This window comes from Nelusetta ayraudi, unplaced genomic scaffold (genome assembly GCF_046127955.1).
Source record: "Nelusetta ayraudi isolate G7.1 ecotype Tasmania unplaced genomic scaffold, CSIRO-AGI_Nayr_v1 ptg000216l, whole genome shotgun sequence".
Taxonomy (NCBI): Eukaryota; Metazoa; Chordata; class Actinopteri; order Tetraodontiformes; family Monacanthidae; genus Nelusetta; species Nelusetta ayraudi.
In genome coordinates this window covers 364,532-391,152 of record NW_027466265.1, presented here as the reverse complement: position 1 = coordinate 391,152, position 26,621 = coordinate 364,532, and the positions used below count along the sequence as shown (strand labels likewise).

The 26,621-nt window shown below is 44.6% G+C and overlaps 1 protein-coding gene, 2 long non-coding RNA genes and 1 pseudogene across 3 annotated transcripts in view; 2 read left to right on the top strand and 2 right to left on the bottom strand.

Annotated features, from left to right (window-relative positions):
• The window catches only part of LOC142881690 (uncharacterized), a 125,412-nt gene that overhangs the window by 11,057 nt on the left and 87,734 nt on the right, over positions 1–26,621 (bottom strand). The gene's annotated exons all lie outside the window — the stretch shown is intronic.
• LOC142881683 (NLR family CARD domain-containing protein 3-like) overlaps positions 1–26,621 on the bottom strand; it is a 101,564-nt pseudogene that overhangs the window by 11,057 nt on the left and 63,886 nt on the right.
• Positions 12,391–19,246, top strand: LOC142881685 (uncharacterized). Its single transcript, XM_076016099.1, has 3 exons — positions 12,391–12,599; positions 17,485–17,967; positions 19,163–19,246. Exons 1-2 carry the CDS (start codon positions 12,391–12,393, stop codon positions 17,930–17,932), a joined length of 657 nt encoding a protein of 218 aa, XP_075872214.1. The 3' UTR covers positions 17,933–17,967; positions 19,163–19,246.
• LOC142881688 (uncharacterized) lies at positions 24,188–25,861 on the top strand. Its single transcript, XR_012925618.1, has 3 exons — positions 24,188–24,554; positions 24,903–25,076; positions 25,462–25,861. It is a non-coding gene; the product is annotated as an uncharacterized LOC142881688 (long non-coding RNA).

The window sequence follows — 26,621 nt, the reverse complement described above, 5'->3', positions numbered from 1 at the left end:
GCTCACTTAGTGTTTGAGTTGGGTTTGGTTCAAAGTAGCAAGAGAACAAAAGAGGCTTTGCTTCAGAATTGAACCAACAACCAGGATTGGAACCCTGGTTTTCAGCACCACAGTAAGCAGGCTAACCCACTGAGCTAAGCTGCTAAGCAGGTTCCTGAGGTCTGTGCAGGGATGTCACTACATCAATAGACAGCAGTGACTTGACATTGGTGCGTTTCAACACTGGACTCTGCAGGAGAAACAAACAGCCACAGTCACTTTGTACAAGTGCAACACAACAAGTGGAGCTGAAGCCTTTTAGATACAATTAAGAGGAAAGAAAATTCTCCTCACTCTTTGAAAATGGAATTCAAACAGAGTTTGAAAAGAGGGAAGGGGGAGCTCTGTGTTGGGAGTCAGCATTGGTCCCCACAAGACCGTCTTCAGCGCTGAGAAAGCAAAGAACTACAGAGGCCTCAGTGCTTCACCTGACACACTGACACACACTGACACACACACACTGACACACACTGACAAGCAGCGACACAGACACACAACAAAGGACAACAAGTTGCTAAAACCAAAGATTCTTCAACTCATTTCCTCATCAGTGATGAATAATAGAAGATCATCAGCATCAAATCAATCATATATAGGTCACTGTATGATATAATGACACAGTTTATAGTCACGTGTTTACCAGAAGCAGTGGGATGTATAATAGGATGTATGAACAGGGTGACCTATTGACCTCCACAGTGCTCTGGCTAACAAGGTGGTTAGCTCAGTAGGCTAAATCTCTCACTGTGGTTGTAGAAGATGTGGGTTCAAATCCCACTTGGTACCACATGACCAGGTTTTTACTGTGTATATTTGTACTTTATACTATAGCATGTGTTTTTTTTCTGGTTTTCAGACATGTTGAGATTTTGCTATAACTTTTCATGAAAGTATTTAAAATTCTTTGTACTTGGAAAAAAACAACATTGTATGCAGATTTTTTCAACTGTTCAGAGAAGAGCGTCAATCAGTTCTCCAGGAGCTGCATCCCATCAGCCCACAGATGGCTCAGTTAATAAGACAATTGACTGTGAATCACAAGGTTGTTGGTTCGAGTCCCACCATGGACTGAGACTCCAACGGCTCCAAAAGATCAGTAGAAGTGACTTCAGAGTTTTCAAGTAGCTTCATCAGCATGAAAAGCAAAATGTCTCTGAAAACTGGATGCTTCAATTGAGATGACAAATTGCTCCTCTTGAATTGAAAACACTAGTCCCTACCTACCTCTTTCTTTGCACACTTTATGATTCTTCCTACCCTGGCTTGTGATCTTTGATATACAATAAGACTCTGATCATTAGGATTCTGTTTGAAGACTTTCAATGCCTTGTCTTGCCTCATCACAACCACCTGAGCCTTGGTGGTCAGCTTTTAACTAGCAAGCCCCTCCCTCTGGACCAACCCAAAATGAAGTGGCAAATGACAAAAGCAGCCAATAGAAGGCCTTCAGTCAACATTAGAGGCTCCCTACCATCACTCTCACAAGCAAAACAAAAATACACACAATTCCACTGCTTCCCCCTGACAAGTCAACCTCAAAGTCGTAGCACAACACTCCTGATTGGATGATTACTGAAGCACACGTGATGCTCCACTATCAGCAGCAGCCCTGTGCAGATGGCTACTTCCTGTTAGCTCTATCAGCAGCACTTGAGAGCATGATTCTCTTCCTATGTTGACATTTGACTTTGGATTGATTGTAGATGATGGGAGTAGAACTCTGTTCAAGCCCTTTGGGCTTCGTTCCCTCCTTGTTTTAAATTGTGCTCAATAAATCAATACAAATACAAATATATGTGAGGGTAGGTGATGGTGTCAATGTTCAAATGTTTCTTGACAATGACAGAGGGGTATCTTTTTTTCCCCTTGTCCTGTCTGGCCATCATGAGCAGCAGAAGTGTGTCTGAATGTCTTCATGATGGCTGACAGATTTGATTCTCAAAGGCGGAGCTTGTGAGCCCAGGGTGTGAATGACACGGGTGGGTTCAGGAAGGACCTGATGACTGCTTTGATTCTATTTTGATGGATGAGTGATATTGTGGCCAGGACTGAGGGAGGGACAGAGAGAGAAAAAGAGAGAAAAAATTGGATGGAAGTGAGGGCTTGGGAGAGCAACTGGCAACAATGTACAGGTATTGTGTCCAAACAACAACAGATATTAGTTTACATAATTAATGATCCAAAAATGAACTCATTCAAATAGTAAACAGATGAACTCAGAGCCGGTGGGGAAGAGGTCCAGAGCAGTGAGCCCCTCTGGCCAGAGGCCACCAGCCCCCCGAAGAGCCAGGACCAGAGGGCTGGGAGGCAGACACCCCTGGATGGAGGACAGGAAGCACAACCTGGCCCCCGGATGGATGGGGACCCCCAGGACAAGAGAGTACCAGAACCAGGCCCTGGACCAGAACCCAGGCCCTTCACCCACTGGACAAGACAAGGCACGACAGAGGCTGGTCACATGGAGCAGCCTCTGAAAGACTGCTTTGACTCCACAGACTGGGACGCATTGCAGGGCTCTCACAACCACAACATGGACCAGATGGTTGACTGCACTACGGACTTTAGAAACTTCTGTATGGACGCTGTTGTTCAAGTTGGATCTGGACGCTGCTTTGCCAACAACAAGCCCTGGAGAACCAGCGACATCAAGGACCTTCTGAACCAGGAGAAGGTCTTCAAAGATGCTGAGCGACAGGAGTTCCAGCGGGTCCAGAGGGAACTCAGAGTCCAAGTCAAGGAGGCGAGGGAGCAGCACAGAAGGAAAAATGAAGAAAGGATGCAGAACAACAATATGAGGGAGGTGTGGGAGAGGATGAAGACCATCACTGGCTGCAGCTCAAAGAGAGGTGGCCACTGTCAGAAAGCTCCCACACATGTGTTGTTTAGTGCTCACCACTTGGGGGCGGTGTTGTACCTCTGTTGGCCACCGTCATTCACTCATTTATTACGTCTGTGCCTGACTGCACCTGATAGCGCTGTCAGTCAGTCAGTCATCAGCCTCCCGGCACGTCACTGCCCCCACCGGTGCGGCGCGGTACTTTCTGCCTGGCCTGGTGTATTTTCACTTCGTTCACACGTATTTTCATGGATCATTAGAAAGAATACACTGGTCACAAACACTCATTGAATGTATTAGACAGCCTGTGGAACTTCAGCAGAAATAATAATAATAATAATAATAATAATAATAATAATAATAATAATAATAATAATAATAATAATAATGATAATAATAATAATGATAATAATGATGAGAGCAGGCCTTCGCTGAGGCTCAGTCCCGAATATTAATAATAATAATAAAAAAAAACAGTCACCAGTATAGCCACCCTTCTTTTCAATAACATTCACAAGCCTTCCATTCGCGGAGTTTAGTCAGTTTCTTGATCTGGTCAGAATCAACTTTTTGTACAGCTGCCGAAACACTGTTCAGAGAGGTGCACTGTTTACCTTTACTCTAAATGTCCTGCTTAAGAACGGCCCAAAAGTTCTCAATAGGGTTTAAGTCAGGTGAAAAGGGGGACCATGTCATTAGTTTTTCATCTTTAAGGCCTTTACTGGCCAGCCACACAGTGGAATACTTTGATGCATGTGATGGAGCATTGTCTTGCATAAAATCAAAGTCCTCTTGAAAGATGCAGACTTTTTCCTGTACCACTGCTTGAAGAAAGTGTCTTCTAAAAATTGGCAGTAGGTCTGAGAGTTGATTTTGAGTCCATATTCAACCCAAAAAGGTCCAACTGCTCATCTTTAACAATACCTGCCCATACCAGTACCCAGAGATGGGGACTCGAGTTAAAGACTCGTACTCGAGTCGTATTTTTGGAGACTCCAGACTCGACTCGGACTCGACCCTAAAAGACTTGAGAATTGACTCGACTCGAGATCAAAGACTCGTGGGCAATCTTTAATTTAATTTTATTTTTTTGTTGTTTTATTTATTTATTTATTTTTCACAAAACCACCTCCGATGCGCGACGCATCGCGTCACATCCCTCCCTCTCTCCTTCATTATCAGTCATCATGGCAAGTGCAAGTGGAGCAGCTGCTGCTAAAGAAAGTCCACCGCCAGGTTCGCTACCCTTTATATTAACGTACTGCTACACAAACTTCAAACAGAACGGCAGAGACAGAACTACAAAATGTAAATGCTGCAAAAGGACAATAAAAGAAAAAGGTTCCACAACCAGCAACTTCCTGCGGCACATTGAAAAGGTGCACAAGGAAAGGTAAGTTGTACTCATAGTGTTTTTGCATACATTGTCTAGTTATTGTTTAGCTTAGTGCATTACCAAGAAGAAACGGTCGGGCCGTGGTGTTTAACGAGACCGCAGTGTAACGTTAAACAAACACCACGGCTTGGTTACCGCCGTTTTACAAGCTAGCTTGTTGCGCTAGCTTGTTGCGCTAGCTTATCACACTAGTGTTTAGGGTTGCCACCCGTCTCGTTTTTCCCAGAATTGTTCTCTTTTTTCACCACCTGTCCCGGGAAAAATAAAATCTCTCCCGGGACACAATTTGTCCCGTTGTTTAGGGAAAATGACAAAACCTCATTTGATTTCCGTCTGTGGTCTAGATAGGGTTGCCAACCCTCCCGTAAATATACGCACTTCACTTTTTACCCGTATATTTCGGGGATGCCTCCGCCTCCCCCCCATGTCCCGGATTTGAAACTCTAGGAGGTGGCAACCCTACTAGTGTTTGTGTTACAAAAATGAGCAACCTCCCATGTTGTTCATCTACAGGTATGCTGAATATAAGGCAGCCAAAAAAGTTTCCTGTGGAGAAGCCCAAGAGGGTCAGACTCAGAGCAGCCTCGATTCCTTTGTGGGACTAAAACAAGGAGTGAAAACATACAGCCAGGGCCATCCCCGACAGAAGACCATTACTGACTCCATAATTCATGACCTCATCATCTCATGCAACCTTCCTCTGTCCTTGGTTGACATACCCAGCTTCCAGAACTTCATGTCAGTGGTGGATGAAAAATACTGCCCAGTAAGTCGAAACACCGTTACCAGACGTCTGAGTGATCTAGCATCCGACAAAGAGTACAAGATCAAATCCAAATTACAAAAAGCAGACACTGTGTCTGTGACTGTGGACATTTGGACTGACAGGAGCATGCAAGGCTTTCTAGGTGTAAAGGCCCACTTCATGGAAATGGAGAAGAACAGTGTCTCAAGACTGCAGACAGTTCTCTTAAGTTGTGATAGATTCACAGGTTCACACACTGGAATCAGAATCAGTGAACAATTTGAGGAGATATGTGACAAATTTAATGTAAGACACAAATTAGATTACATTATCAGTGATAACGCTTCAAATATGAAGAAGGCCTTTACAGTTTGTTTCCCCTCAACAACTACAGCTGAGAGGCATGAGTTGGATGACGAGGGTGAAGATGATGATGAGCTAGAAAATGATGACTTATGGGAGGATACAGGTGAAACCCTCCAAGAAGATGTGGACACCATCCAGAGTAGCTGCCGGCAACAGCGGCTGCAGTGCTTTGCCCATTCATTGCAGCTCGTCGTGCGAGATGGACTGAAAGAGACCAAAATTATTAACTGTGCATTGGCAAAGGTGACAAAATTCTGCAGTTTACTTCATACAACTTGTGGACTTTTAAGCTTTTAAGAAAACGTATGGAGCCAATCGGAGCATCCCCTCTGCTGTAGCAACTCGTTGGAACTCGACTCTCCGCCTTGTACAGGCAGTCACTGACCTTGATCCCCAAAGCCTTAACACTCTCCTGGAAGATGAAAGACACAAAAGCCTGTGCCTAACAGGCAGAGAGTTGAGCCAGCTGAAAGAGCTTGTGGAAATTCTGGGCCCGTTTCTTCAAGCAACAGATCTCACACAAGCAGAGAAGGTGGTTACTCTCAGTGCGGCTCTCCCTAGCATTCTATCACTCAACAGCCACCTCAACAGTATGCAGAAGAAAGCTCATTACCTGCGCGGTTTAGTGAAAGCCCTACAGCAGTCCCTCCAACGCCGTTTTCAGGTATGATGGTAGCTATAAAAACAAAACATTTTCACCCACTTCTTTACTTCTGTAAACCTGTGATCTGACCGTAAAGCTGAATTTGATGATCTGATTTTGTTTCAGGGGATGTTCGTAAATGTCAGAATGGAGGAGTCGGACAAGCCTGCAGGAGACCTGCCCTTTGGAGATAAGGTTTACATGATGGCTGCACTACTGGACCCATACTACTGCCTCTTTTGGCTGGAGCATGATGTTCCCATCCCAAATGATGTCAAGAGTGATGTGAAGGAGATGGTAATGGGTAAGTTTACTTGTGATAGATTCCTTAACTTATATATTCCTTAATTTAATCATCACTATTTGTATAACTAAGATCATGATCTGATGAACATAATGTAACTAACCATGTTTTTTGTGGACATTTTTCAGATCATGTCTTGGCTGATGCTTCTCAAGTCACTGTACGTCAAGAGAACAGCAGCGGTGGTGAAGATGACAAGGAGCAGTCAAGTTCCTCGCCTGTTCTCAGCCTATCGGAAGAAAAGCAAGAAGAACCCAGACCATGCCTCATCTGTCAGGGCTGAACTCAAGCGCTACATCCAGAATTCGGAGTCCACTGCGGCCGATGAAGAAGAAACGCAAACAGACTGTCTGGAATTCTGGAATCGACATACTAAGGGTTTCCCCAGACTTCATAGGGTGGCTATGAGAGTGCTTAGTGTCCCTGCTACCAGTGCACCAGTAGAGAGGGTATTTAGTCACGGAGGTATTATAATGCGCCCGCACAGAGCCAGGCTTAGTGCAACAAACCTGTCATGCTTAATTTTTCTGAAATGTAACAAGCATGTTGCATAATTTTTGATGGTCTTTCAGCGACTGAGAGGCAGCCTAATAATTTTTGAAATGTAACTTAAGTTCAGTTGCATCATTTTTCAGTCTTTCAGCCACTGAGAGGCAGCCTAATATTTTTTTTTAAATGTATCTAAGTTCAGTTGCATAATTTTGATGGTCTTTCAGCCACTGAGAGGCAGCCTAATATTTTTTTTAAATGTAACTTAAGTTCAGTTGTATAATTTTTCAGTCTTTCGGCCACTGAGAGGCAGCCTAATGTTTTTCTTTTTTAAATGTAACTAAGTTCACCTTCTTGGAGGCTTTCTTTCTTTTCTTTTTTCCACACATGGGTTAGTTTAGTAATAGTTAAGGCCCATGGAAAGGACAGACAGTTTTACTACTTTATTTTATCTATTTTATTATTTGATATTATTTATTATTATAAATGCCATCTATTTTTGTTTTTTAAAAAAAAAAGTCTGAATAAAAATTTGGATATACTGTATTTCAGCCAGAGGCTATGTCATTTTATATATATGTGTGTGTGTGTGTGTGTGTGTGTGTGTGTGTGTAAAGACTCGTGACTCGACTCGGACTCTAAATCAAAGACTCGCGACTCGACGAGTCTTGCCCCTCAAAGACTCGAGAATTGACTCGACTCGAGGCCGAAGACTCGTGACTCGACTCGGACTCTAAATCAAAGACTCGTGGGCATCTCTGCCAGTACCCCACCGCCATCTTGCTGGCATCTGAGTCGAAGTGGAGCTCTGTCGCCATTACTGATCCAACCACGGGCCCTTCAATCCTTTCCAACAAGAGTCACTCTCATCTCATCAGTCCACAAAACCTTTGAAGAATCTGTCTTCAGATATTTCTTGGCCCATTCTTGACGTTTCAACTTGTGTGTCTTGTTCAGAGGTGGTCGGGTTTCAGCCTTTCTGACCTTGGCCATGTCTCTGAGAACTAAATACCTTGTACTTCTTGACACTCCAGGTAGGTTGCAGTTGTGAAATATTGCAGAACTGGAGGATAATGGGTTCCTGGTGGCTTCAAGTTTGTTTCTTCTCAATTTTCTGCAGTTAAATTGCATCTTTTCTTCTCAACACGTTTCTTGCAACCCTGTTTACCATTTGCTACAAAACGTTTGATGGTTCTGTGATCACGCCCCAATATCTTAGATATTTCAAGTGTGCTGCATCCCTCTGAAAGACCTTTTTACAATTTTTGACTTTTCAGAGTCAGTCAAATCTCTTTTTTGGCCCATTTTTCCCGAGGAGAAGAATCTGCCTAATAATTATGCACACCTTGATATAGGGCGTTGATGTCCTTAGGCCACACCCTCCCTCGTTATACAAATACACATCATCTAATATGCATTATATCCTCTTAGCATTCAAGTTTATACAGCTTGGGGTTGGAAAATAAGGATAAAATGATCATATGGTCAAAATAGTCACTTGCCTAATAATTGTGCACACGGTGTATATATGGATCTATCTACTACTAACTCTCAAAAAACTGACAACCAACAGCAACAAAACCAACCTACTCTGCAATTTTTTTTTGAAATTAGCGCCATTAAATAGGGATGCCCTATCCCTAAACACAATCGATTCACATGACAAACCGAACCAATCAGGTGATTCATTTGACGTGCGAAGCGCTCAACTGCTTCGGACGTCACTAGTCACGTGACCAAACCGCGCCTCGGCACAGTGTTTCGATACGTTTGCTTCATGAGCAACAGCGCATGTGTCGGAGCCTCGGGTGTCCGCGGACCATCACTACAGGTGGGTCCCTCACGACCAGGACACCACAACGGGGCATGGTTTTACCACACAGTTGCACATCAAGTTCCAAGTACCCGAGGTAAGGGATAGTCAGGCCATTGGCAGCCCTGACCTCTAACCAATGGCAGGCACGGAGGCGTTCCTGGCCCAAAGGCTCAAGATGCTGGCGGAAAGAAACACTCAACACAAGGGACCCTAACGCCACTCATGTTCACATCTAAATGAGAGCAAGATGAAATTAATCCGGAAGCATCCACGTCAGATAAAACAGCCTGTGAGCCAGTAACGGCCCTGTCCAAACTGTGGCTCTGCAGTTTGACGGGCACTGGTTTTCCGCCACAGAAGGGGATTGAGACTGCTGACCAGAATTTGACTGAGGTCGAAGAGAGAACTGTGAACGAGGCGGAACACGCACCCCATCACACTCGTGCGAAAAGTGCCCAGGCTGGTTACAACGCCTACATACTAAAGGTCCGGATCGGGGTGGACGGCGGTGCTGACTGGAGTTCTGCAGTTGAGCGATACTGGCCATCAGCTGATTAAGCTGCTCCTGCTGACGCCGTAGCATATCACTCATTTCGCTCATCTCTGACTGCGCAGCAGCTTGGGGGCTGCCAGAAACGCCATACTGAACACCATACACAGTGGAAACTGATTGACTGCGGCCCCTCGCACCACCAAGCGAACCTTCACGTTCCCAGCGGATGGCCTCAGCTCTTACATCCAACAAAGTGGAATCGGGTTGCCGACGCACCAACTGCTTCAGCTCACACCGCAAGGAACAGTTCAGGACATGCTCAACGAACTGGTCTCTCAAAAGCGTCTCAGCATTGGGCATGGCAGTAGGGGCACACTGCTTTACCTTCCCCATGAGACCCATCAAGGCAAGAGAGAACTCCTGAAGAGTTTCTCCCTCTTGCTGTCTTCTGGAGAAAAAGGCCTGCTGCAGTGCCACATAAGACTCTGTGCACCCATAGAGCTCCTCTAAAATGGCAAGTATTCTTGCAGGATCCTCCCTCTCAGCGGCAGAGCGGTACCGTATCTCCTCCTTAGCCTCCCCTTCCAGATGGTCAAACAGGAAGAACGCCTGGAAGGATCGGGATAAGCGCAGAGCCCTCATGCTCGCCTGTACCTCCTCCACCCACTCACTCAAACCTATACCTGACCATCCCCTAAAAATGGGACACTTCCTATCCCTAGATACAAAAATTAGTCCTGGTTGGGCAGACAAGGTGGACGGTAAACCACTAGGGCCAGCCTGTTCCCCTCACAACCTCTCGTTATCGGCTTTTAAATGTGCGATCAAGTCCCTAAGCTCTTGTATTCCCTCCTCCATGACTAAAAAAAAGAATTCCCTAAAACAAAAACAATTGCTATGATGCAATAGCACTCAAAAGATAAAAGGGGGAAAGTTACACCTAGAATAAAACCTCACCACCATTCACGAGGGTACTCAAGAAGTCACTGCTGCTCTGTCACCAATATGCTCCAATCTACACACAATAAGAAACAGGATTAATACAAGTAAAAAACACATTCAAAAGAAAAAAAACCCAAAAATAGAAAGACAAAACAAACAAAAAAAACCAAACAGAGAACACACGTCTTGACCGTTTAAACCGAGAATCCTGCCGACAACGCCAAGTTGTGGCGAGGGTAGGGGTGAACTGAACAGAATCGAACTAATGATAAAATGGATTAGCAAAACAAGAGAAATGGGGACCGACAACACCACCCTGGGAATTTCACCCAGGCATTAACTAAACTAAACAAGACACACAGGTTTGCTACCCGGTAACGGATGCAGGATGTGGTTCTCAGATAATGAAAAATACAACTTTTATTGAATACAAGAGACAGTGAATAAAATCTTTTCTTTTTGAGTAAAAACAAACAAAAGCTGGAGCTGGTTGAATGGTCATGGACCAGTGTGAGGGGTGAAGCTGAAAATAACAAATAATAACAAATCCCAAAAAAACAAAGTCTAAAGTTATACTTGTGCACAAAACAAAAGGAAACCACTCCCGAGACACAGCACACCAAATGTGGAGGGTCTCCACCACCACCACCACCACACTGGTACTGCCACCACCAGTCTCCAACAACTAAAAGAAGGAAAAACAACAATTAATACAATAAAAACTAACAACAATTTTAACAATCGCTCACCTTCTCTCACACGAACACACGCTCTCTCTTTTACCCACACACAATACACTGGGCGAAGCGACGGGGAGGCGGTGGCGGCTCAGCAGCAGCGGCGAAGCGGCAGCAGCAGCAGCGGTGAGGCGGCGGTGGTGAAGCAGCAGCAGCAGCGGCGAGGTGGCGGCGGTGAAGCAGCGGCAGCGGCGAGGCACAGCGGCGAGGCAGCAGCGGCGAAGCAACAGAGTCGGGACACAGGGCTCGACGGAGCAGTCGACAAAACAGTTGACAGGACGGTAGAGAGAGCAGCAGAAACTGGGGTGATTGCAGCCAGTCCTCTCAGTAAGGTTCTATTGCACATGCAGGAGGAGGCACGAAGGGGACAATCTAAGGGGACAATCTCCAACACTGGCGTTTACTGCCGGGAGCTCCAGAAATTCACAAAGCCCGGGCAGCATGCACAGGCCACAATTGCAGCATCCAAACTAAAACCCCGACCGGAAATGACGTCCAAATGACGGAAGGCGCAGAACCAAGAGCTGGCGAAGATGGACGTTTTTATACGGCTTGGCCCGTCACTGCCACCAATGGCATTACGGGTAATCAACGCACTATTTGGGTTCATACTGCTACACTTAGTTAATAAAGATATAAATATTACGAAACCATTTTATTGTCTTAGTTTAAGACTTTTTTATGGATTATTGACATCGTTGTTGCGTAACATTTTTTTTTTTACTTTACGATGTTTGTCAACCGGACCGGCGGTCCCGGCTTCACGTTACTTGTGTACATCGTTGTGTAGCGACAGAGGACTTTTTTTTTCGTTGTCTTCTTCTTCTTCTTCTTCTCCTTCTCCTTCTTCTTCTTCTTCTTCTGAGCGGAAGGAGCATGAGAGGGAGAGAGAAAATTGAAAGCGATTGCGCTACCTATAACTTTATTCTATTCTTTACACTTTGGTGGTTGTTTTTGTGTATTTGTGTAGTTTATTTTAGTGTGAGTTAGTTTAGTTTTTAGTGTTTGTTTTGTCGTGTTTTGCGGCCAGACGCCGTCTGGTCGGGAGGAGGAGACCAGGTGCGCCGTCATGGCGGCCGCAGGGTTCTCCTCCCTGTCAAGGAAGCACGGCATTAAACTAGGTGCCGGCTCCTCGTGCAACGTAGAAGATGTAGCGTTAGCCGTCGGGGAGCGGATCGGACACAGCTCGGTGAAGTCGGCAGCCCGAATGAACTGAGCTGTGGTCCTGTTTTTAGAGAAGGTGAAGCAGGTAAAGTTGCTGGTAGAGACCGGGGTGACGGTGATCGGGCTGTTCGAGGCGGTGCAGCCGCTCACACAGCCGGCAGCCCGGATCACCCTGTCCAACGTCCCCCCCTTCATCAGCGACAAGTTCCTGCTCCAAAAACTGTCCCGGCAGGGTAAGGTGGTCTCCCCGATCAGAAAGTTGCTTTCTGGGTGTAAATCTCCGCTGCTTCGCCATGTGGTGTCGCACAGGCGGCAGGTTTACATGATATTAAATAACAGGGCACAAGAGTTCAACTATCGATTCATCGTACGAGTGGATGACTTCGATTATACTCTGTTTGCTACATCATCGGAGGTAAAATGCTTCGGCTGTGGGGCGGAGGGACACCTCGTCAGAGCCTGTCCGAAACCGGGCGGGTGCTGACGCGACGGGTCCGGTCGGCGGTGTGGCAGTCGCGGCTGCGGCAGCTCCGAGCGGAAAGCCCGTCCCCGCTCCACGACGGAGAAACTCCAGAGATGCGGGGGGCACCGCTGGCCCGAGCAGGGAAGAGGGAGCGAAGGAGCAGGAGGTGAGAGAGAACGAAGGTGGAGAGGTCGAGGAGATGGAAGAGGGTGAGTTGGGAGAGACAGGTGAGTCAGGGAGTCAGGGAGGGGAGACGGGTGAGGTGGGGGGTTAGAAGTAGGTGAGGTGGAGGAATTAGGGAAGGTAGCGGGGCTGGGTGCGGGTGTGGTGAGGGAGACGGGTGAGGTGAATGAATTCGTTGAGGTGAGGGAAAATGTTGGGGTGTTGGAAGCAGATGAGGTGAGGGAGACAGGTGAGGTGAAGGAAACGGGTGAGGTGGAAAAATCAGGTGAAGGAAAAAGAAAAGAAAAAGATCCTTCAGAGGACACGATAGGTGGTTGATAGATGGGTGGAGGTGTGTTTGAAGCACTGGGTGGTGTGGATGAGAAAACTGGTGGTGGGTCTTCTTGTGTGACTGAACAAACTGATGGTCTGGGTGAAACACCGGAATGGAAAACTGCTGTGTCTCAGAGACGCAGCAAAAGGAAACAGACAGTGTCAAATGAGGGGGGAGGGAAAACTGGTAGACTGGGGGCTGGAGCTGCTGCAGAAGACAGCAGTGACAGTGAGGGCGCCATATCTGACTGCAGCGAATTGTCGCTCTCACAAATAGTTTTAACAACACCTCTAGCTAATAGAGAGAAACATTTTTATTCAGCAAAGATGATAAAAAGTTTTTTGCAAAAAACAAAAGGAGTTAAAAACCTGAACATTGACATGCACTTTCCTGACAAAGTCACCTTTTTTCTGTCTGTTATAAAAACAAATCTTCATCAGATTTAACTGAGCAAGAAATCTTCAGGTTAAAAAAGCACCTTATACGAGTCCGAAAAGAAATACATTTTTAAAATGATGACAGGGATTTTATTTTTATCTGTGTTTTTATTTTCTTATTTTAGTGCTTTTTAATCCCAAACATGGATGTTTTAAAAATTGGAACGCTCAATGTGAATGGAGCCAGAGAACCAAAAAAGAGGGCACTTGTGTTGGACACAGCAAGAAGAAAGCACTTGGACACTTTATTTCTTCAGGAGGTCCACAGTGACCCAAGTATTGAGGGGTGCTGGGAGAAGGAGTGGGAGGGCAGCGTGTCTTTAAACCACAACACCACAGCAAGTGGAGGAGTGGGCATCCTCCTCTCCAAGAGGTTCTCTCCATCCTCTGTGGAGGTGGAGCAGGTGGTGAAGGGGAGATGCCTGCTGGTCAAAGCCAAGGTCCACAGTTTTAATCTGTTTTTTATGAACATTTATGCACCAAACCATGGAGCAGAGAGGAAGAGGTTTTTAGAAATTGTTAATAATAAGTTAAACAGCTGCGGCTCAGAGGATTATTTAATTTTGGGCAGGGATTTTAATTGTACTGAAGATGAGTTTTTAGACCGCAACCACAGAGCCACATCCAGCTTCCCAGCACACTCTGAAGCAGCTGGTCTACTCCCATGACCTGGTGGATGTGTGGAGGAGGATGCATGCAGACTGTCGTCAGTACACCTGGTCCCACCTGAGAGAGAACGGAGTCTCTCTAGCGAGGTTAGACAGGTTTTATTGTTTTAAGCATCATTTTAATGTTTTTAAAGATTGTAGGATTGTGCCATCTGTTTTTTCTGATCACTCTCTGGTTTTATGTGACGTCATACTAAAAAATATTTTACCAAAGAGCGCCTACTGGCATTTTAATTCTGCTTTGATTTTAGATAAAGGTTTTAAAGAAGTTTTAAAAATTTTCTGGTGTGGTTTTAAAAATCAAATATCTGATTTTAGTAGTCTTAGTCAGTGGTGGGACCATGGAAAAGTACAAATTAAACTACTCTGTCAGCAGTACACTCTCAATGTCACACAGTATACATGTAGATCAATCAAAGACCTGGAGAGTGAAATAGTGGAATTAGAAGCGCTTGGCTATTCCACAGGAAATCGAGGGCGCATTGAAGTCCTCAACTCCAAAAAGATGGCCTTAGCCAGCCTGCTGGACTCAAGGGTACAGGGGGCGCTGGTCCGGTCCCGGATCCAGAACATCTCAGAGATGGATGCTCCCTCTGGCTACTTCTTCGGCCTGGAGAAGAAGAACGGACAGCACAAGGACATCCACTGCCTGCTGACGAACACCGGGCAGGAGCTGACCGAGCCCCAGGAGATCAGGAGCAGAGCCACGCAGTTCTTCTCCCAGCTTTACTCGTCGGAGTATGAGGAAGACGTTGAACTGGAGGAAGACCCTAATCAGAACTCTCCCGTAGGTGTCAGCTGACACAAATGCACAGCTGGACCTCCCTCTACAGCTGGAGGAATTAACGGCTGCCCTGAAGGGCATGCAGGGACGGAGATCCCCGGGGATCGATGGACTCACCGTTGAGTTTTACAAAGAGTACTGGGACATTCTAGGAGCTGACCTGCTCCAGGTTCTGAACCAAAGCTTGGACAGCGGTTCCCTCCCTCTCTCCTGTCGAAGAGCAGTGGTGACTCTCCTTCCTAAAAAAGGACAACTGCAGGAGATTAAGAACTGGCGCCCGGTGTCCCTTCTCTGCGTGGATTATAAAATACCCGGCAAGTCCATGGTAGACAACGTCTACCTAATTCGGGATATTTTGGAGGTCTCCAGCTCATTGGGTATTGACACTGGTCTCATTTCGCTAGACCAGGAAAAGGCTTTTGACCGGGTTGAACACAGCTTCCTCTGGAAAGTCATGGGGAGGTTTGGCTTCAGCCCTGGCTTCATTGCCATGATCCGTGTGTTGTACAGTGACATTGAGAGTCCTATAGAGGCAGAGTTTTGGTTTTAAACAACCTAGTCGCGTCCCTCCTGTGGCACCGACTGTCCTGTCTGGATCCTCCAGCTGGACTTATGGTCAGAATCCAAGAAAAAGTCATAGATTTTGGGATGAAAAACATTGGGTGCCACAGGGGGTGCTGTTTTTACCGAGAGAGGAGGGGGGACAGGGCCTCATCCACCTGGCCAGCAGGACTGCAGCTTTCAGGCTGCAGTTTCTCCAGCGCTTCCTGACTGGTCCAACAGACCTGGTGTGGAGGGGTGTGGCCAGCTGCATCTTCAGAGAGGTGAGTCAACTGGGACTGGATACTGCTCTGTTTTTAATAGATTCCAATTTTTTAAAGTTAAATGGGATTCCTCCTTTTTATCAAAGTGTTTTTAAAGTATGGGCTTTTTTTAAAAGCAGCAAAGAAAAAAACACCTCCGATTCTCTGTTCTGGCTTTTAAAAGAACCACTCATTCATGGTGCCAGATTGGACATTTCCAGTGGTGCGACGCCCGGGTTGACGGCTGCTCTGCTCAGGACAAACACCGTGGACTTGCAGCGCCTGGTTCAAGCGGCGGGACCGACCCTTGGTGACCACCAGACTGTGGGAAGTGTGCTGGGCCTGCAGTCCACCAGGATGACGGAGAGACTGCTCCAGCTGTGGAGGGAGAGACTATCCCCTGGAGAACAAAGTCTCCTCGTGCAGCTGGAGTCAGGCACAGAGCCAGACACCACAGAACCCTTCCCGGCTTTACAAATCACCCCTCGCCTTGAGACCGAAGGCCCTCTACTGAAGACCACATCCCTTCACCTTGGTCACACTAAGAAGAAGGACCTCTATAAAGTGTGCGTCCAAGTTTTTAACCAAAAGATTCTGGGGAAAAGAACGTGTGCGTGGAGTAAAAGACTGGACGGTACACCCCACTGGAGGGTCCTGTACAAGCCGCCACTGAAGAAAAGAACAGGAGATCTTCAGTGGCGGATCCTGCATGGGGCCATTGCCTCCAATGCTTTTATCTCAATCATTAACCCTGCTGTGTCCAACCAGTGCCCCTTCTGCGACTCCAGCGAAACGGTTTTTCACATTTTTATTGATTGTTTTAGACTCACTGCATTTTTTATTGTTTTAACAAATGTTTTTAGTTCTTTTAATCAGAGTTTTACAATCACAAATTTTATTTATGGTACGTAAAATAAAATAGAAGTCTCGGTAGCGATGATGCAACAATGGTGTGGCGCCGCAACCTGCGTTCCCGAATCCACCTAGAGTTTTCTTTTTTTAAAATGGTGAAAGACCTTGACGCTTTCCAAAAAATCTGGTGCCACAAGAATACTTTGTGTGCTATTTTAAACAATAAGTTATTTTTTTCGGATGCACTAAAAGGTTGAATGTTTTCTTTTTTTGGCTTTTGATTTGTGTTTGTGTTTTTTTTTGTGTTTTTATTTTTATTTGTCTATTTATGTATTTATTTATTTAATATTTTATTTTTATTTTCGTTTTGTTTTGAATGGGTTGTCTCTTTTGGCTTGGTTTTGATTTTGTGTTGTTGTTCATTATTATATTTTTTTAGTTCATTTAATTCTTTGTTTAATCAGTTATTTATGTTAGGAAAATGTGCATAAGTTTTTAGCCTGTATTTTGTAAATAAATGTGATTATAAAAATCTTCTTCTTCTTCTTCTTCTTCTTCTTCTTCTTCCAAATATCAAACACACTCCTGAGTCAGAAGACGTGACAATCTGACGGCTGCATGCAACACTGAAAATCATTTGTCCTTCTGAATAATGATTGTAATAAAATTAGATAAAAAAATACAAAACCACCGCTACTATCTCAAAACAAATGGACCTGATTAAAAGATGAATGAACTACAGTACAGTGTAAATAATCTCCTGAGTTCTGTGTACCGGTAACCTCACACTGTCTGAATCCTTTTGATTTATTTCTCGTGTCCAGTCAGTCCAGGTTGCTTTGAAGCTGCCTGATCCCATCTCTCACTAGTTTAGCGAGGTAGCCTCATGCTAGTTTAGAACGGGGCTGCGGTATCCAGGTTTGGGTGCTGCATTGATGTCGCTTTCTTCTTCAGAATCTCCAAATATTACTCACATAACATTTATTGCACACCTTTGACTCGCTGGTTGAGGATCATTGCCATGTTCATGAAATGCAAAGTCCTACAAGTCGCCCTGGACTCTGCTGTTTGTCATCAACAGCGGAAGCAGACGGAGTCTCCCGCGTGTCCCACCAGCGTCCCGAGCGCCACCGCCACCACCTTCGACAGGAGCACCTTCCGCTCCTACACCTCCTCCACCTCTTCCTCCTCCCCCTCCCCCGCCTCCCTCCATCAGCACTCCTCCTCGACCCTCCCCCACCAGTCCAGCTCCCACGTTCACCCCTCCCCGCACTACTCCACCTCCTCCCTGCCGCACATGCACACCTCCCTATCGCTGGGCCAGCCCTCCTCCCCCTCCATCTTCCGCTCGTCCAGGTCCCGCACCTCCTGCATCCCCCCGACCCCGGCGCCCACCGCCCCGCTGCCCGTCTGCCCCTCGCCACAGACGGGCATCCGCTACGTGTCGCCTTCCTGCTAGGATCCACACACGTACCTGCAGAGCCACTCAAACAGGTAGGAGGAGCCTCGTTGCATCAACACAGATCAAAAGAGCCTAATCTACTGGTACTGATACAGGATGTTTCTAGTGTTTCTGAGCGTTGTTTGTTTTTTAAAAGCAGCTGAAAGCAACTGCTTCCTAGTTATAGATGGCAAAAGTATGGATTTGTATGTAGAAAAATAGTCTGGTAAACGTAAAAGTACTGATTCAACTCCTTTACTTAAGTAAAGAAACAAAAGTAAAAAAAGTTCTTTTTTTTTCTTTTTTTTTTCATTGCCTTTAATGAAAAAATACATTTGCAATTAGTTTTTGCAAAAAGGACAAAGTTGTAGCAGAATCATCTGGACTGAACTGACCAGAGGTGTTGCATTAGCACCTGGATCATTTTTTGGTTCTCTTGATACTATAGTTTCTTTTTGTTTTTCAACGGCAGCACAACCAAACTGTAATCACTAATGCTTACAACCAAGGAGTCATTATTGAATGCTTACACTTTTAATAACAATAACCAATGTCATTTTCTCCATGCTTATTTTTGTCTGTACTGAAAACTGAACTTTTACCCCAAAAGATGAAGGAACTCTAAATAAGCCCCCTCTGAAATATCATCTATCTTTATATTTAACTACACAACAGCATAGTTCAAATAGCTCCACTTCAAGAAATAGAACTGAAATAACAATAGGGTAATGACTTTGCAGAGAATTTGTATCTTTTAAATACAAAAGCAACAAGCATGTTTTTTTGTTATTTCCCATCTTTGTTCCCAGTTTCTTTATAACTCAATGTAAAGTGAATCCCAAGACTTCTTTTAATATGATAAAAACCACCGCGTATACACAAAAGTTTCTCCAAGTTTCTTCAGCAGCAGCTCAGCTCACAGTCAATTCCTGTTTTCCTCCATCTTCTACTGGGACTGGGCCAGCTTGCGGCAGCTGCTACCTGATTATAGCAAAATGTTAAAGAGGCTGATTGGTCAGGGTATGCTGAGACTGACTGAAAATGCTTTTTTATTGCAAGTTGGCAAGGTGGTCCACCCCTTCTGCAAGGTTTACATTTTCGGAGAACATGCAGTTCTTTTTTGAATTAGAAAGAATCAAAGAAAACACTATAAAAAAAACATTTTATTTAACGGCCAATGGCTCACATTTTGGTTTGCAACCATTTCAAATTAAGACACTCTAAATAAATGTTTATTTGTTTTTGTAGGGGCCCATATCTGGAGCAGAGGGGGCGAGAGGAGCTGAAACAGGAGTGGTTTACCAAGTACTTCTCCTTCTGAGTACAAAAAAATGATGAAATCTTTGCTCCGAACTCATCCCACTACTACTCAAAGGCCAGTGGACATTTCTTAAAAAAACATCTTCCAAGTGTCTTTTTTTCAATACGGAAGCATTCGACGTATTCAAGCCGAGACCTTTGTCGGAACGGATAAAACACACAACTTCTCACACCAAAATGAAGCTTGTTTTAATGCAAAAATGTACGATAAAGATATTGAATAGAATATTTTGTTTTTGTACATGCTTCCATTTGTGTGCAATGGCTTAACTGAACTTGTGGGGGTGGGGGTGGGGTCTCTCCTCTTGAACTGTCGCTGGATTCCATAATTGAAATAATAATAAAAAGTTTTATTCTTTTTCAACATCATAAGGAAAAACTGTAAATGGCAGTGATTTTATTTTAAAGTGTTGTTGTGTTACCGTTTTTCGTTTGTGCCTTTATTTTGAAAACGGCCTATTTCCTTTTTGCCGAAGAAAGTTTGCTCCTGCCTCGGAAAGCAACATGCTCCATCTCACTTCAGAGTCGGTAAAACATGTAAAATCTACTTCTAACGTAATGTGTTAATCTTGTCAAAGTTTGTGTCACTGTGGCTTGCCTTACGTTTTTCTTTGTTGGTTATCTTATGTAAGGAGCATCATCACGAAGTGTCGAAGCTAAAGGTTTAGCAGACTGAGTTCAAGTTTATCACCCTTGGAAAGCGGAAGGAGGTAGGCAAAGTTTATTGATGTATTTAATGTGAAATATTGAGTTTATGGTGGATAATTGTTTATTGATTCAAAAGATGTAAATAGGATTTGTATTGTTTGCTGAAGCATGACACTACGTCATTGTATTTTGTTTTGTTGTTTTGTTTATTTATTAGTTTTCACTGTGTCAAACGTGAAGGATTAGGAGGAGGAGAAGAATAAAAGAACACCCATAAAAACCCTCTGTGTTTGCGAGTAATTCCAAGTGGGCTGCTACAGTGAAAACTCCCCCGACGACGATCAGCGAAAGCCCCAGCTGCAACGGATCCCTGCAGAGAAGTTGACGCCATCCGGTTCTAGATTCATCTGTCGACCTGCTACAAGCCAGACGACTTCGCTCTTCTCATGATCCTCAGGCAAGATTAAAACGACAATATACTAATGGTACAACTACAGAAGGTAAAGAAAGAGACATTGAGTGTGAAGGAGCCAAAGAGACTTTATCCACATAAGTTCACAATGCAACTAAAGTGTCTTGAACATATTCTGAGGTCAAATAAATTGAAAAAGTGAACTGATATTGACGATATTTCATGGTGTTTGTCAAACGTGTCAATGGAATAATAATTCATGTTTATGAAAGGGTCTATATATCTTCATGGTCTGTGAATGCATGACATATTGTTACTCTGTGGTGAAGATAGCTACACCTTATAAGTAAAGATTTAGGCATAGTAGACAGTTGAACTAAAACAGTTGCAAGGCAAGAAAAATGTCACTCCCAACGGAAAAAATAGACAATCCTGTGGACACCCCACTCGAGTCCAGCTCACGTCAGAGAAAACGAACAGAGAAAGGTCAAGAAATGCATCATGAAAATGCCAAAAAACGTGAAAAAACATTTCACAAGGCTTATAACTCTTGGAAAGTTACAGCAAGGGAGGCAAGGACAAAACTAAAAACCCTGTGCTTCTTAGAAGACCTAAATGACTTACAGAAAGATAATGAAACAAGGCATGAAACCGTAAAACAGCAATATGAACCAATTCTACGTAACAGCGACACTACACCTGAGATTGTGAACAAAATGGACGCCTGTGGTACACTAACAAAGGAAATCTGTGAACTTGTCAGCAACCGCATAGAAACCATTGATAAAGAATATAATAATCAACTTGAAAAGGAAAGAGTTAGAGAAATTTTAAACAAAAGGGAATATGGGTCTGTCTTTGGTCACACCGAAACTGAAACCACAAGCCCATCAGAGCAATTAAGCAATCACTCTGGCTCAAGCAGTACTCACAGCAGCATAGTTAATGCAAAGGCAGAGCTCGCTGTTAAAATGGAGCAATCCAAGGCCATCGAAGAAATTCAAGCAGAGCAAGCACATGTCCACAATTTAGAAAGTGAATGGAAACTTAAAGAAGCAAAACTGTTGTCAGAAATGAAACAAAGAGAGGTGGAAATGCAACAACAGTTGGAACAAGAGAGAGCAAAGCTGCAGCAGTTACAAGCAGAAAAGGAGGTTGCTATAGCAGCAGCCCCTGTCAGAGCCTATGAAAGTTTTGAGGACCATAATGAAGGAATTGACACTCAAATTGGTTCTGCTTGCTACAGAAGACAGAAAAAAGAAGCTCCTTTAAATCCAGATATCGCATCATTCCAACCTAGCCAAGCAGCTTCTGCAAGAACACTGAACCAAGAGTCTGCCAATCTAGCACAAGCAATTGCTAGTTCATTGAGTATGAATCGCTTGCCAGTCCCTGAACCCACCACATTCAGTGGCGACCCTTTAAGATTCACAGATTGGAAGATGTCATTCATTACTCTTGTTGACAAAAAGCCCCTACCAGTGAGTGAGAAGATGTTTTATCTCAAAAATTATCTTGCCGGAGAGGCACGCAAAGCTGTCTTTTATCGAGATTCAGAGAACGCATACAACGGAGCGTGGAAAGTTCTACAGGACAGGTATGGAAATCCGTTCATCATATAAAAGGCTTTCCGTTATAAGCTCATGAAATGGCCAAAGATCAGCACAAATGACCCACTAGCACTACGAGAGTTTTCTGATTTCCTCCGAAGCTGCACTTAAGCAATTCCACACGTTCAAGGACTGGCTATCCTTAATGATTGTGAGGAAAACCACAAATTGCTCAAAAAACTGCCAGAATGGATTATGAGAAAGTGGAGTAGAGTTGTCGTAGATGAACTCGACACATCAGGCAGCTATCCAGATTTTGCACGTTTCACAGAGTTCTTGAGTAGAGAAGCAAGGAAAGCCTGTAACCCTGTCGCTTCTCCACTGATGATAAATTTTAAAACTAAAGATGATAGAATCCCAAAGAGAGCTAAGGCCTTCAACACAAACACACAAACAAAGAGTTTCCCCCAAGAAAGACAAGAAGCATTCAGCAGTAAACCAAAATGGCCTTGCTTTGTCTGTAAAAATTAAACTCATGGCATCACAAGGTGTCCCACTTTCACAGCTAAGGTTGTTTACCCACTAGCCCTGTGCGGCTAGTGCCAGCCTTTCACGGTACAGGACAGCTCGGTTGAAATGTATTTCCATAAGCCTGACTAGTACCTGAGCGTGGGCGGAGTCACGGTTGCAAGGCGAACCAAAGGTTTTTTTGTGCCTCCCGTGTCCCGGAAACCATAGGATTCACTTTTTGTATTAACCGTGGTTTTGTTTTGTTTTGTGCGAGACATTTTCGTAGGTCTTAGAATGATTTTGTTTCATACTGTTGACTTGTATCAAAACACTTTCCTAGAAGAGAAAACGTAGACGCTGAAACGATCACCTGAGTCTCACAGTCGTTTATTATTAGACAAGAATATCCGCACAACTTAAGTCCACACAAAGCACAAAACAGCAACAACTCTATTCGACCGGGCGTTAACAAGCGAGCAGCGTTTTAAAATCGCTATTGGGAGTGAAACTTACGAAACTCGCCGCCTCTTAAGTTTCGCTGCCAGCGAACACAACACAAGCAGAGCACGGAGTTAGCGGTGGTGGCTAGCGGTTTATCGACACGATTCAACGTCCAACGGCAGGGGGCCGAGTCGAGCCCGTCTCACTCCCGTTGGACACCGCGACGGTGTTCCATCGCATCCGAATTAGGCTGAACAAACCTCCAACATTTTCTCTGTTCGTTCCACTCCGACTGTTGTAGTCCTTGGTGCGTTGGTAGTCGCTCGGCATTTTTATTTTTTTGTTTCTCCGGACACTGTTTCGCTGTACAGCGACGGCCACCGGCTGCGAAACCAGGAAGGCTTTTCATTGCGTGTCGCTCCGTCCATCCAGCTCTCTATGAGCTTTTTCTTCGGCCACAGAGAACAGAAACGTCTGCATTTCTACGTTCGCCCGTGGTACAGTTTCATAATCTTTTCTGTTTTTAAGACGTGAAACTGTAAAAATCCACACGCGGGGCATTTAAAAAATGGCGGTTTTGGTCTTTCATGAGAGACTGCCTTTGGCTTTCGTCAAAACTTTTACCCAATCAGTGCCCTGCACGTTGCTACGTCACCCATACGGTGTCAGCTCTGCTCGCGTCGAACCCCAAGGAGGCAGGTACCAAAATCGTAACCCCTGGGACCGTGCTGGGGCTCGTGGAAATGCCTGAATACCGACCCGTACCGTACCGAGATGTTACCTAGAACGCCCTAATACAGTAACTCTCAAACACTCTCACTACTCTTGCCAAATACCTGCATTTCTTATTTTATCTACATATTCAACTCCATTGTTATTGTATTAGTGAAGTGAATGAATGGTTATTTGCACAACAGAATAACTTGATAGAAAACAGAGGGAATGTTGATGATAAAAAGTTCATTTTCTTTATTGGATGTTACAAAAGTGCTTTGCCAGAAAAGATCTTTGCACAGCAGAACAGTGAAAGTATTCTTGTTTAAAAAGTAATGTTCAGGATTTGAGGCCACAAAGAGTGATTTGCTAAAGTTGTTTATTTGAACAACATAAATGATTTCATAAATGAAGAGAAAAGTGAACTGAATGTGAAATGAATATTAATGATAAAAAAAGAATGTTGGTTTTGATGTCACAAAAAGTGTCAAAGGTCAAACATTATTTGCACAGCAGAAATGCGTAAAGCTGGTGAGAGGAATGTTCATCTTTTATGTTGTTTCAGTCAATTTGAAAAAAAATATATAATATATAATAGTTTGCCACGATTTTGTCTGGGGGGGGGCATGAAAACTTTCCTTCCTCCAAGGTGGGGGGTGACAGAGAAAGGTTTGAGAACCACTGGTCTAAAGGCACAGTGTGTAAAATCCTGCCATCCAGTGGTCAGATTTCAGATTGCAGCGCTCATTCACTCACCCTCTCTCCCTCCCTCTCTGTTTCTGTAGTGTCAGATTCTGAAGTCGACATTTCACTTTGATTTTCAGAGTGATGACACCCTGGAAAAACTCTCCATCATTTATTCTCTATTCAGGTTGAGTTGCTGCAGTTTGTCAGAGCTCAGCTGTGATTGGCTGCTCTCAGCTCTGAAGTCCAACCCCTCCCACCTCAGACTCCTGGACCTGGGTGGGAACCAGCTGCAGGATTCAGGAGTGAAGGTGCTAAGTGGTTTTCTGCAGAGTCCAGACTGTAAACTGGAGACTCTGAGGTCAGTACTGGTTTGGAACCAGTGGATGATGGTTTCAGCACCAAACACAGTTCATCACACATGTTGAATAAACATTGAACTGAAGGTTGATTCATATCAAAATGACTTCCAGAAATATGAAAACTTTATTCAGTGTCTAAATTAAAAAGAAAAGAAAGGGTCATCAGTGGTCATGTGACCAAACATCATTTCAACACACATTAGTTTTGGACCGAGGATTTAATTTCAAGATGACATTTTCTGTAGTGTCAGATTCTGAAGTCGACATTTCACTTGATTTTCAGAGTGATGACACCCTGGAAAAACTCTCCATCATTATAAACTCTCCATCATTTATTCTCTATTCAGGTTGAGGAGCTGCAGTTTGCCAGAGCTCAGCTGTGATTGGCTGCTCTCAGCTCTGAAGTCCAACCCCTCCCACCTCAGAGAGCTGGACCTGGGTTGGAATCAGCTGAAGGAATCATCAGTGAAGCCACTGATGGATCTTGTCCACAGCAGAGACTATCAACTGGAGAGTGTGAGGTCAGTACTGGTTTGGAAGCAGTGGATGATGGTTCCAGCACCAAAGCCAGTTGATCCCACAGCAGAGGTCCAGTGTTCCCAGTGACAGTGTGAGAGGAGGATGGTGACGTCCAGCTGCTCCTCATTCATCCAACATCTGCTGCCAAACTGCTTCTTCTCTCAGTTCACCACTCAATTATTGATCAGTTCATCTTCATCAGGCCTTAGTATCAGTCCAACACTCCATGGTCACATGACCTTCATATGTTCCACACTTGACATGTGACTGAGAGTCTGCTTCTTCTCACCAGTCACTCCATCATCTCCATCAACAGTCAACATCTCTGTGATGATGCGTTCAAGGACTGTGAGTCCTGACTCCTGCTGTGTCTTCTTCTCTCGACAGCTGGAGGTGAGGGAGGATGAGGAGGAGAGTGAAGAGGAGAGCTCCATCTAGTGGTGGCTGACAGAACTACAACCAGTGGAGCTAAACAGCAAGCTGCAGACACACACAGTGTGTGGGCGTGTCACGATCTTTGACCCCAGTGGAGCCTGGTGGCTGGCGGACTGCTTCTCCCTACAAGCTGCTGTGGTTACTGGGAGAGACGTCCCAGAAGCCACTGGTGGAGCTGAATCCTCAGTGGAAGAAGCAGGACTTGGAGATGGAGGCCGGAGCAGATGGTTCTCAACATGAAGCCTCCTTTTCACTTTGGATCAAAGGTTCTGGTTGTGTGCCACCACTTTTAATGTTGCTCCTGAGCTCATTGGTTGTTCCTGGTTGGTTGAAGAATTTTCTGAATAAAGTTTTTGACAAATGTATTCCTTGTGTTATTTTTACTCCCTTCAGTCTCCAGCAGGCCTCCTCGGTCAAAAGAACCGAATAAATCCACTAAACGTCGACCGTCCAATCACAGTTCAGCATGAGACGGAGTGGTAGAAAGCGAAATCTCATCATGTCTGAAACAACTGGAAAAAACCCAACAGACTCTGAACACAGTGTGTTGTGTCTCTGTGGCCAGTGGCATGTGAGACTGGATCAGTCACGTGAAGAAGGTTCATTAACACACAGTGCATCTGAAAATATAGATGAGGAAATAAATGGATTTCAACAGACAATGTCAACTTCCTGCTCCGTCACTTCCTGTCATCTTTCACCAGACCACAGAGACTCTTTCCACTCACTGATACAATACACACATAGAAAATATACACAACATAGAATGTTGATTTTTTTTTTTTCCCCCTAATGTCCAAAAAAACCCAAAACTTGAATTTGCTGGGATTTCCAAGCAAAATCCAAAGAAGAAGCATTTATTAATCCCACATTGGGGAAATTTGCAGTTTGTCTTTTTTTTCTGGGACATTTTTTTCCTCAAAGTCCTTGAATGAGGCTGAAACTGAGGTCAATGAGTGTCCTGTCATGGTTGAGACCGAGTGGAAGGATGCAAACCAAGACTTCCAAAGGACCAGTGAACCATCAGAAGGTTTGAAGAGCGGCCAGGTAGCTCACTGCATCATAGGAAGAGTTTTGAATGTCAAGGTTGCTGGTTCAAGACCCGGCACAGG

What these genes read in the sequence shown, in the direction of transcription:
- LOC142881685 (XM_076016099.1), top strand. Translation starts at nt 12,391, where the DNA reads ATGCTTCGGCTGTGGGGCGGAGGGACACCTCGTCAGAGCCTGTCCGAA. An exon ending in AGGGAGCGAAGGAGCAGGAG is followed by an intron (nt 12,600 to 17,484) that starts GTGAGAGAGAAC and finishes TCGCTGGTTGAG; the next exon opens with GATCATTGCCATGTTCATGA.